General features: G+C 50.0%; 1 protein-coding gene across 1 annotated transcript in view; it reads left to right on the forward strand.

Moving 5' to 3' along the window:
- Positions 1-10,588, forward strand: part of COQ8A (coenzyme Q8A) — a 46,656-nt gene extending 36,068 nt beyond the window's left edge. Inside the window, exons 7-15 of the mRNA XM_080408804.1 lie at positions 123-208; positions 1,314-1,454; positions 2,663-2,744; positions 4,061-4,154; positions 4,992-5,133; positions 6,982-7,089; positions 7,828-7,893; positions 8,603-8,689; positions 9,202-10,588. Of these exons, the coding sequence (XP_080264930.1) occupies positions 123-208; positions 1,314-1,454; positions 2,663-2,744; positions 4,061-4,154; positions 4,992-5,133; positions 6,982-7,089; positions 7,828-7,893; positions 8,603-8,689; positions 9,202-9,495 (1,100 nt within the window). The 3' untranslated portion in view covers positions 9,496-10,588. The remainder of the gene's footprint in view (positions 1-122; positions 209-1,313; positions 1,455-2,662; positions 2,745-4,060; positions 4,155-4,991; positions 5,134-6,981; positions 7,090-7,827; positions 7,894-8,602; positions 8,690-9,201) is intronic.
- The last annotated feature ends 1,473 nt before the right edge of the window (positions 10,589-12,061 follow it).

A 12,061-nucleotide genomic window follows, 5' to 3' on the forward strand; every position in this document is an offset into this window, starting at 1 on the left:
TGAGGTGTGCCTGGGGGCAGGACAACCTGGCTTGTCTGAATGCAGGTGCATGTTGCTTTCTGTGCTGAGGAACTGGAGAATGCAATGCCTGCACTAACTGCCGTGTGCTTTTCCCTTGGCAGATGATGCCTTTATCAACCCCCATCTCCAGAGGATTTTTGAACGCGTACGTCAGAGTGCTGACTTCATGCCAATAAAGCAGATGATGGTGAGGATTATTCCTTCCTGCTTATCAGGGGAGGGGGGACAATAACAGAATAAATCTCACCTGTGACATACCCTAGTAAGGGAGGTGGATGGGGATTTTAAAGAGTATTCTGTTAATAACGTTGCAAACTTTCAGTTGTGGGTAACAACTGATTCCTTCTGTCATGTGCTGCCTCTTCTCTCCAAAACAATGAAGCTCAGCTCTAAGCAGGGGGAAAATGTGGGGTATTTCTTATGTCCCGAGACTATGCTGATGGAACAGGATGTTGCATACAAATATGATGGGTTCTTGTTGACTGTAGCCTCCTCTTCTGTTTCCTCTCTTGTCTTTCTCATGGATGTTAAGTCAGTGTCTAGAAGCATGTATATCCCATTTGAGAAACAGATGTAGAAGACTTATTCTGATGGAAAATTAATAGCAGCTTTGTCCTTTTTTTTGTTTGTTCAATCTATCCCACAATCAAGAAGAGCCAGAATGGAACAAATAAGCTTGCTTTCTCCAATATACATGTTCTATCTTTCTCTCTACTTCCCCCTGTAAATTAAGATGTGAAGGTGATGCAAAAGGAATTGCCGGCACTACTTGTCTTCTGAAAGACACTGAACAGAGCCAGAACTTAAATACGGCAGGCTGGCAATGTAGCAAAAAAGCTGTTAAAGCAAGCTGTGATGTTTAATTATCAATATTGCCTTAGAGAGACACTCTTGGGTGCCTGGATTGCTTCTGTTCAGCTTGGCAGCATGATGAAAGAGGGGAAATATCTAACTCCGTGCTCACTTTTTGGAAGATAACAAGTGGCAACAAAAAGGGGACTGTTGTATTGCTAAGGCAGTGGCATTTGTGCTCAAGACTTGTCCTTCAGGCTAGAGCAACAGAGCCTCATGCAGATCTATCAGCAGCTGTTCAGTGCTGTGGGAGCACTGCTGGCTGGGCCACTCCTCGTGATGGTGTGCAATGATGAGGGAGGGAGGACAATCTAGAAAGCTGCTATAGGTACTTGGAACCGCTATAGGCTGTGTGAGTCACCTTAGAGGAACACAGTTTCCAATAGTGAAAATCTTAAATCTTTGCTTCCCGTACCCTGATGATTTCTGTTTATTTGTAGAAAACTCTGAACAATGATCTTGGCCCCAACTGGAGGGATAAATTGGAGTTCTTTGAAGAACGTCCCTTTGCTGCTGCTTCAATTGGTCAAGTTCACCTGGCACGCTTGAAAAATGGAAAAGAAGTTGCCATGAAAATCCAGGTGAGCGTTACAGACCAGCCTTGTCTCTTGCTTTTGCCCCACAGAAGGGCAGAGGAGCTTTATAAGTATGTTTACTGCTAGGTAGATAAGAAACATTTTATTTGGGTCCAGCAGTATCTTACCTAGTGCAAGCAGAGGGGAAAGACAAAAATGGTTTTGCAACTTGAGCCAGTCTCTGACTTGAGAAGAGTGGGAGACATCTCATAGTGTATCATCACAGCGTGGAGATGGGGGGGGTGGGGATGGGACTGCTTGTACTTCTAGGGCTGTATGCAAGGGTCCTACCTGCTCCGTAGGTCGGTCCCATCTCTGGGATGTGCACATGCCCCTTTTTGGCCACAGCCCAAAGGTTAAAGAAGTTGAAAGTGACATGCAGGCACTGACTGTTGCGCAGTGGCAGTCTGACAATGGGGGAGGGTATGCACCAGCTCACAATAAAGCGGTCAGAAACTTCACGCAGGTATTTATAACAGAATTAAGTTCTAGAGCTGAAACTCCTTTTACAGTGTGGTTTATAATCCAAAGGAGTGAGGTCCCTTGCTGACTGAGCAGGATCCCCAGGCAAAGCTGGTCATTTAGTGGTTTTTTTATAAAGTGGGGAGACTGTAGAAACAGTATAGATGGGTACTGGTGTCGTAATCTCAAACAATTGGTGTCCAAAGTACTTTCTGAAGTTAGGCAAAGGTAACAGCAACGCAAAGTTCACCCCGTGGCATCAGCACACATTCTGCTTCATGGCAGTTTAGGCTGGTCCCCTTCTTAAAGACAAGATGAGAACAAAAGGAGGCACCTTTGCTAGGACTGGGCTGGTCCCTCACTGCTTGCCCTGTGTACAAAGCACTCCGGGGCTCTGTGGCATGCGCTTTCAGATGTGGTACAGAAATGACTGACTGCCATAACTGTTGTGGGATTTCTGTGTCTGAGAACCTTTCATGTGTTGGAAGAGTCCTTGTCAGAGGATCTGAGCAAGCTAAGATGTAGCTCCATGCAACCAGAGTGGCCTGTCTGTCTCCTGTTTTAGGTGCTGGGCTTTAAATAAACTTTCAGAGGATGGGTGTGTGGCTCTGTTATGCCCTTGGTTCATTGTCAGGTTGTGGGTGGCTGTGTTGGGGGCATCGGTGAAACTTGAGCTGAAAGGTGGTTTTATCTTGCTGTGTTCAACTGGGTCATCTAGTCTCAACCCTGCCCTCTCCCATTATGTCCTGCAGTACCCTGGAGTTGCCCAGAGCATCAACAGTGACGTTAACAACCTGATGACTGTCCTGAGCATGAGCAATGTCCTCCCTGAAGGTAAGAAGACAGAGACCTTTGGCTGGCCCGTGTTGAGTTCTGCCAGCCCCTTTCCAGCAGCACGCTGCATGCTTCTCTCCATAGATGGGAGTGAGGAAACAGCGAAAAGGACTTATGAATTGCTAAGTCTGCCCAGAAGATGTCCTGCAGAAAGTGGGGGAGACTGGATGTGGGCAAGCAGTACAGGGCCAACTTGGGGAGCCACGTTCTGCTCCCCTCTCCTGCTGCAGAGCTGTTACTGCCTTCGCTAGGCACGTGCCTGCTCCAGCGTCCACTCCGGGGTGGGAAGTGCACCTGTGTGTGTTTTTCCTGGCCATGTATACGCATGCACTTGTCTCTGGGCGCCCTTTACAGCAAGGGACCCAGGAGGACTCTTGGCAAAGTATAAAGTGCCTGGGTGTCCTCGCTTTTGATGGCTTTCTAAGTGTGAAGTGTGGGCAGTGCTCAGGCTAGGCAGTCTTGCTTTGTCCCTGTTGTTTTCTGGTACGTTTGGCAGAATTCATCCTTCTCCATGTTTCCTGTAGCCCTCAATGCCTGCTATTCTCTGCTCTTCCCAATCAGAGTTGTGGAGAGGTGGAGAACTGTCAGACTTAGAGCTTGCTCAGTGTCCCAGCACACGGATAAGTCCCTTTTCCCAAAGGGAATGCAGTACTGACTGCTCCTTTTTCTAAATACCTGCCTGCAGCAGCTGTAAATCTTAGTGGGACTGTACAGATACTGTGTTAAATCTGGCTGGGTGCTGACAGCACCTGGGACGTGCTCTGGTGGCTGGGCAGGGCCCTGCAGGGGCTGCTGCAGTCCCAGCTGTATCTGGCCTGAGCAGCAGATCAGTTTTTCAGCTCGAAGGCTGCACTTGGCAACTCAGACCCTGGCTATGTGCTGCTGCAGCTCACTGTCTTAGTCATGCTGACTGTTCCTGCCTGGTAGGCAGATGCGGTTTGGAGCGTTTTTTTGCTGCTTTTGCTCAGGCTAGTGTTTGGGTGCTTGTGCTTGGTGTGTGTCTCTGTGCAGTCGTGCTAATACCGGGAATGGACAGCCTGGGCTGTGGGCTGGGAGCTGTGGGAAGTCGGAGCCCTGCTGCACGAGAACAGCCTGGATGTACCTTGATTTAAGAGCAGCTGCATCGCCTTGGCCTGGGGTTACCCACAGAACCTGTGTCTAGTTGGAAATAACGTTTTGGCTCTCTGGGGCCTCTTGTACTCTTCAGCTCAGAGTTGGCTGCTTGGCAGGTGCTCCTCAGCTGTAGCTCTGAAAAGCTTAGCCCGAGGGTGTCCTTTTTTCTAAGCCTACACTCTTCTCTGCTGTTTGACTTTCAGGTTTGTTCCCTGAGCATTTGATAGAAGTCCTGAGCAGAGAGCTGGCCCTGGAGTGCGACTACCAGAGAGAGGCTGCCTGTGCAAGGAAATTCCAGTATGTTCACACCATTGCCTTCAACCCCTCCCATGTGTCTGTGTGAAACTCGGGAGAGGTTGATTGACTTGGGGACAGTGGGGAGATGAATGCCGTGTACCGCAGGGGAAGGGGGTGTGTTTGCAGCCTGAGCAGTCCTCTGGAATTGCCCACCTTGTCTCAGCCAGGCATGTTCTCGGGCAGCTGAGGTGTGACAGCGGTAGCGTACCCTCTCCCCTCCAGCGCAGGCCGCTCTGTTTGGCCGCATGTGAAGCCGCTGCGGTAACTCCCGAGGCCAGGTCGCAGCACTGTTCCGTGTGCTCTTACATCAGCCTGCTGGAAGCCGCTCCCATCCCTTAGGAGGCTTTTCAGTCCAGCTCCCTTACGGCGTTAACACCCAGCACCGCCTGCCTCCGTGGTTTGCTGGAGCGGCAGGGTCCAGATTGGGTTTGTATTCCAGCTGGATGAGGGAGAGCTACTGCAGGCTGGATGCCCCTCCTGTCCCTCTGCAGAACTGCCCTTACGGCATTGTTCCCCTTGGAAAAGGCCTTTCTTCCATGTGTGTGGTCTGGCCCTGAACTGAAGTGGGGTGAGCAGAAGAGCCCAGTGCCCCTTGATGCACCAGCCTGGAGCCCACCTGGGATCCCTGCTCTGGCAGGAGACGTGACCTCAGGAACTGGCAGCAGCTCTGAGTCACTGGTGCAGTTTCTGGTGACTTGATCCCTACTGTAAGTGCTGAGGAAAATGACTCCTGGCAGCCTCAGCCTGGGTGTTGGGAGAGGGGCGTAAAGGGGTTGTGTGCTGTGGAGGGGCCCAGCTGCCCTTGGGGTTCCTAACCTTTTTCTCCTTTACCCCTAGGGAGCTGCTGAAAGACCACCCCTTCTTCTATATCCCAAGAGTAGTGGATGAGCTGTGCAGCAAGCACGTCCTGACCACGGAGCTGGTGTCTGGCTTCCCCTTGGATCAAGCTTTAGGGCTGAGCCAGGAGATTCGAAATGAGGTACTGGGGGGTGGGTCTTCCATCTCCCCTCACTCAGAGCAGCATGCTTGGCCTGCCTGGTGACTGCTAGGCGAGGGATGCTTTGTAGAAGGGCAAACTCTGAGCAGTGCAAAGCAGGGCTGGAGTCAGGGACTGTCTAGAGCCTCCCAGAAGATCTCTGTTTAGGGAATTTGGCAGTGCTGTTGGAGTCTCCCCAGGCTGGTCTAGGCCTTCCAGGCGCCAGCATTCAGCAGGGAGGGGTTGGAGAGGGTGAGTGGCAAGGGTGGCTGAAGGGGAGGTAGCCTGGCTGCCTAACTCCTAGACACCCTGTTTCCAGGGCAGGATTTGGGAGGGATTGTCAGCTGCGGGAGAGGGGTCTTGTTGTGCAGCTGCCTTTTTGGGCAGGAGTGCAGAATCAGTGTCGGTGCAAGCTGTTGGGTGTCATCTCCTCCTGGGGGAATGACCTGTGCTGCACAGGGCTGCTGGAAAAGTACCTGTGGGTAAACAGGAGGGGGGATGTGGGGGTGGGTAGACGGTGGTGCTGAATATAGCAAGGGAATGGAGTGCTGTGGTGGGACAAGCAGCTGTTCAGTAGCAGAAATAACTGTCCTGGTATTTGGATTTTTTTTGTGTGTGTGTGTGTCTTGGTGTGAGCTGTCAGCTGTTAGCAGGTCACTGGGGAAGAGGGCAGAGTGTTCCTCTAGATAAACAGATGTCAGCGTCAGACACTGGACTTGAAGCTATGCCAGACCCGGCTGCCTGTGACCCCTCAGCTGCCTGTTCTTAGGGCTTGTCCCCTGTGATGAGCTGTATCAGGGCTGCCTTTTAAAAGGCTGTGAGGTGGGGTGGTGCTGCAGGAGCAGCCCTTCTTTCCTATAAGGCACTGGCCTGGCTGACCCACAGCCGCCTGACCCAAATGGCAGTGTCCTACAGCAGGGTCTGGTGATGTTTCACTCTGCTTTGCAGAAGCTGGAGAGGGGTAGCGAGGCTGGCAGTTCTGCTGAACAGGCTCCAGCTTACCTATCCTCACCAAAGAGCTCTGCTGTAACATGGAACTCGGCAGCGGGCTCTTCGGGGACTGCTGTCTTGCTTCCCCATGCCTGTCGGTCCCAAGGTGTGGGTCTGCTGATCATCCCTTGGGGAAGGGTCAGTGCTGAGCCCAGGGGAAGAGGTGGCTGAGGAGTACGTGGTAGGTGTGTGTATCCAGTGAAGACCCCTTTTAGTGATGGTTTGGTCCTAGCTCTGTATGTTTGGCAGCTTTTACAAACATACACTCTTTAGCTTCTTTGGGCCTTTAACTTGAAATGCCCTGGAAACCCCATCTTATTTCCCTGAGCTGCATTGGCTCCACTTGGCCAAGGTCCCGTAGGATTTTCTACCAGGGTAGGCTGTAATGCTCTAATGGCCTTCCCTGCCTCTGCTTCTGGATCCCTCTTTGCACTCTGAAGATGTTCCTTTGCTTTCAAAGCAACAACCAAGTGTGTAGTCAAAGCTGGGAAGGTGAAAGGCAGGACCAGGATGCAGGAACGCGTGTAGCTGGATGACCCCTGGAGCCTGCTGTTCTCAGCTGCTGATCCAGGGTAGCAGCCTCCCCGGAGGCACATCCAGGGGCTGGCAGGAGCTAGCTCAGGCTGGTGTAGAACTTGCATGGCATCTGCCCTGTCTGCTAAGGATGTCCCATGGCAGTTGTGGGGCTGGGAGTTGCCAAGAGGTGCTCCCTCGCCTCTTCAGGAGTTTTGCAGCATGGAGCAGGTAGTTTCTGCCAGCGTGGTGATGCGTTCCCTGTTTGTTAATGCCTGCTGTAAATTACACGTGTGAATAGGGTTTCCTGCCCTCCTGACTTGCTGCTTTCTCTCCTTGCTTTTCAAGATCTGTCACAACATTCTGGTCCTGTGTCTGCGGGAGCTGTTTGAGTTCAGATACATGCAGACTGACCCAAACTGGTCAAACTTCTTCTACGACCCACAGTTGCACAAGGTAAGTCCAAGTAGCTGCTATTCTGTTGGCTTTCACCAACTTTTGGTTACTCCCCACTCACAGTTTAATAAGCCCTTACCGAGATTCTCTCAGATTCTTGTCCTTGGGCAGGTAGGACAGCAAAACCTGTCCCTTTGCCACTTGTCCTCCCTTGGTCAGAGTAGGTGAGCAGGGCTCCTGTAATGGTGGCTGGCTGCCTGTCTTTGGCCTTAGATCCAGTCACAGCTACTTCCTGAGCCTCAGGGTCTGTTTTGAAGCTGGTCTGCAGGAAGTTTTAGCTGGCAGTGCTCTACCAGGGCACACCTGACCAAGGACTCTTGAGTTGAATGTTCTTGCGCTGTGCTGAAGATAAGGTAGCAATTGCAAATGTCCTGCTTGTTGGTTTGGCTGCTTGCTTGTGCCGTGCAGGTCAAATGGAGCCGCTGTTCATCCCTGAGGTCTGTGGTAGAAAGTGCTGGGCAAAAGTTCTGTGCTGCTCTGTCCCCGTACCAAAACCCTGAGCAGAGTTTACCAGCTGAGCAGGCGTGACAGCGTGAGCACAGGCTGTGCCTCCTCTGCCGTGTACTAGTGCAAACGTTTGTGCTGCTGTCGGGGAATAAAGAGGCTGGGGGGAAGCTGAGCTGCAGTGGAAAGGCTCTCCCCCAAGATGAGCTCCCTGAAGGCATCAGGAACATTCTTAAGGTCAGGCTGTAGTGGAGTGGTTGACACTGTCATACAAATGGGTCTGTCCATTGCTAGGTGGCCCTGCTGGACTTCGGAGCAACACGAGGGTTTGATGAGAAGTTCACAGATGTCTACATTGAGGTGAGTCCTGGAGTGCTACACCTGGGGGTCTTAGGAAAATTTGCAAAATTATGCTTATCTCCTAGCTGTATCACTTTGTACTTGGGTGCGGAGGGAAGCAGGGCTGGAGGCAAGAGGGACTTCTCTGTCCCTTGCCACAGCCTTCTGCATGTGGGCTGCCAGCCTCTGGCTATCCCAGTTTGGGTGTTCAAATTGCATGACAAATGTGGAGAACTGTCATGTTACTTACTGGGGGACTCGGGCAGCAGAGCATGTCAGAGCACTCGGAATTCAGGGATTCCTCTGTGAGGGTATGCAGGAATTGCTTGTCCCTGCCCCTTCCTGGGAGTTCTAGCTTGCTTAGACTGATAAACTTAGTGGTCACAAGTGCGTTCTGTGATCACCATATCCTGCACTTGATAAGCTGAGCTGCAGGGGCCGGCAGCCATCACCCAAAGCATCTCGTGGTTGGCTTTACTCTTTCCTTGGGGGAGGGGCTGATTGATTTGTGAAGCTTTTTTGATGCCCCTTACATTCTCTGGGCTATGTGTAGCCCTACTGGGAAGAGCGGTCAAGAGCCAACAGCTGTATCTTTTTGCCAGTAGCTCTTAAACGGGCTAACATGCGGACCCCTGGAGAGGAGGGTGGAGGCAAGGAAGTGAGGGGGGCAGCTCATGTGCCTGCAGCTACTTTTGAGTTGCCCACTAGCTCTCCTGTTCCTCCTATTCAGGTAATCAAGGCAGCTGCTGACATGGACAGAGAGAGAGTCCTGAAGAAGTCCATTGAAATGAAATTCCTCACTGGCTATGAAGTCAAGGTATGGAGCAGAAGGGTCTGCCTTTAGCTGTGGCCATCAACAAGGCTTTTTTTTTTTTTGGGGGGGGGGGGGGGGGCTGTCTGTGGACTTTCCTAGATTTCTTGTTGTGGCAAAAGCCAATGTCAGCCTGAAAGCCCTGTTGAGAAGGGGGCGGGCAGGAGGCCAAAAAGGTTTTGGCTTTTGTTCTCTCACTTACTTTTGGGAGTGGGAGCAGGAATGGTGATACAGTTAGCCCCAAACCCAGCCTGTCCGCCTCTCCCCCAGCAAAACCCTGCAGGTGGTGATGACTGCTGAAATTTCATGACAGGGCAGATCTTCTGGAAGGTTTAGTTGCTTGAAACTGTATTAACCAAACGTTCGTCAGTCTTGCTGGGGGCTGGAGGTTACCCTTGTTGTGGGTACAGCCAGGTACTTCTCTTGAGCTGCTGCTGTTCGTGTGAGCATTTCTCCTTTTCCTCCCTGGTGGTTAACATGGCCAGTGATGTTGTTTATGCCTCTTTCCTTTCGGGCAGGAAATGGAAGATGCCCACTTAAATGCTGTCCTCATCCTGGGAGAGGCATTTGCATCCGAGGAACCTTTTGATTTTGGCAACCAAAGCACCACTGAAAAGATCCACGGTTTAATTCCCGTTATGCTGAAGCATCGGCTTGTCCCTCCACCAGAGGAGACCTACTCTCTTCATCGGAAGATGGGGGGTTCTTTCCTCATCTGCACCAAACTGAAGGCCAAAATTCCCTGCAAAAACATGTTCCAAGAGGCATATAGCAAATACTGGAGCAGTAGGGGCAAGAAGCCAGAGGAGTAGTAAGAATGAACTAACATGCCTTGTTCTGAGGGCGCAGTTCGCCTGAGCCTTGCAGAGAGCGTTCCAGCCTCCCGTGTGTTGCACCCCAGCTCTCCATCCTCCCGAGACGCAGCAGCCTGTGCGCCAGAAGCAGTGTGTTTCACAAGGACAGAGCTGTTCTTTCGCGCTGTGTCTGTCCTACACTGACCGCCAGTACAGTCTGCAGCTTGCAGGCAACTGTCTTCTCGAGTGCTTTTGTACCGTTTCAAGGCACCAGCTGACTACCTTGAATGCATTTTTAACATTGTGATGGTGGCTGTGTATTGATTGGGTTTTATAATGAGTAGGGGGAAGGAGGACAAGCGCAGAATTTAATATTGAAACCTGTTTGTAATTCTCCAAAAAAATAGTTTTATAAAAACCTCCCCTCTTTCATGCTAAGGTGGAATTCAAGTAGTTTTCGTACTGTGAATTACAGAATGAAATACCGAGGTGTGCCCTACAACAGACACCTTCAGCACCTCCCCCTGGCCCCCTTTTTCTAAGTCAGGTGGTGGCAGTCTAAGAACCCTCCTCAATTTTGCTGACATTGATTTAATGCCAAGGGGGTGTGTGTATGTAGAATGAAGTTTTATGCTTTCTGCCTCTTTTTGGCTTGCGAGCTAAACATAGGAAGTGTTTTAAAAATTTGAGAGCTGAGTGCCAATCTCTTTTAAGCACGTACACTCACAGCCAGTCTCAGTTCTGGGAATCAAAACACGTAATCAACAGAGCTGTATCTGAGCACGACTAGTGGGATTCTGCACTGCCTCGTAGGTACCGGCTTTCCCGAGGGTGAGTTAGATGAGCTACAGCTGACACCAGCTGCTTGCTGGACTCCTAACCAAGAGCCTAGTCCACTTGTGTGTCTTCCTGTAATGCAGAACTTGCATCAGGGCAGGCAAACACGTAACGTCTCTCGTGAGCATTTCAAGCTTTTGCTGAAACTTCACACGTTTAAAACCAGATGCAGTTTTGAACTATTGGAGTCAAGCTAGGAAATTTACTTAGATTTTTGTACAAAGCCTGTACCTGTACGACTTCCTGATTTCAATAAAAAAGTGCTTGTGCCGTGGGCCTTCTGCCTGCAGTTCTTCATCTTCTGGTGTGGTAATGCATAGCCAGGTGAACCCTGTCCTGGTCTGTGGTGGGAACTGATGAGCAGGAGAAGCTCCCCAGCTCCTTGTTGCATTGTTTGGTCAAAGAACCGCTACTACCCTTGTAAAGCCATCTACCTATTGCCACTTTATTCCTTTGTCTTTCCAGTGCAGCTGTGTTACTAGCGCTAAGTGATGGTGACAAGTTTACCAGAAGGACATCAGCCTGAACATCTGTCTGGCCGTGAAAATCCCTGGTAATTGACTTGTTTTCTTGTTTTCCTTTGTTTTAATCACTGTTACCAGTCTCCTGGGCACAGGTCTTTATGCCTTTCCTCCACTTGTGAAGAAAGAGTGGCTGTGGGAGTCGATGCTTACCTGGTGCTAGTAAGGCAGATGTCCTTACCTGGCACGTGCCAGACGCTTAGCGGCTGGCTCAGCTGGTCCCACTCGGGTAACTCAGCCCAGGAATGCACAAGTTGTATCATCTTAAACTTCTGTACATAAGAAATGCTGACTGCTGATGCTGCCAGAGGTAAAGAACAGGTAAGTGAATACACAGTCTCTATAAGGAGGGACCTCTGAGAAATGGGAGAACAGGGTATTTTATTACCTTTACTCCAAGACCATAAACACATAAACTGCTTCATTTAAAACCTAGTTGGGAAACAGCCAGTACTGTTTAATTCAACTAAAAGTACTGGTCAGGTTATTCCTAACCCTTTGAGAAGGGTGAACTCTGCCGTTCAGTGAAGTAATAGTTTTGCATTAAGCTGTTCAACTTGGTACACTGATAAAGTAACTTTCCTTGTTGTTTTGGGTTCTGATAGAGTTTACTTTTTGTTGTTTGGATCTAGACCTTGCAGCTGTGAATAGGGTGGAATTGTTTGATATGTTCAATGTTTATGTTAAAAGTTAAAAAGCAAAGTATAAAAAGCTGACAAGGGAATTGGATTAGGTGAGCTTGTGAGCAAGACTTCTGAAGGTGAAGGTTCAGAAGTATTTTCTGAATTTTCAGGTATTTTCACAGAACTCCTAAAGAAGGCAAAATAACTAAGAGCATTACAGTTTGCTTTTCTGGGAAGCACAACTAGGTGAGATTGGTACATTCGTGGGACCACAGCTCTGTTGTACACCGTGCTGGGGAATGTGTGCAACTCCGCAAACATTTCCCTTCCCTTGAGAGACAGTATGTTTAAGAATAGCATCAAGCTCAATGATGGAGTTGTTTTGCATTTGCCTCAAATGTAACAACTAGCAGAAGTAAGATGCTTCTTTATTAGGAGAGCTAATTAGAGCTCTCGGTCCCCAGTTCTCCTGGCCTTTTGTGTATGTTCTATACATCTTCTATACAATTTCTACAGCTCTGGCTAGAGAGTGCAAGTCCTATGAGGACCAGCTGAGGGAATGAGGTGGTTTAACCTGGAGAGTAGGAGGCTCAGGGAGACCTG

The sequence above is a fragment of the Falco punctatus genome (assembly GCF_963210335.1).
Source record: "Falco punctatus genome assembly, chromosome: 12".
Classification (NCBI taxonomy): Eukaryota; Metazoa; Chordata; class Aves; order Falconiformes; family Falconidae; genus Falco; species Falco punctatus.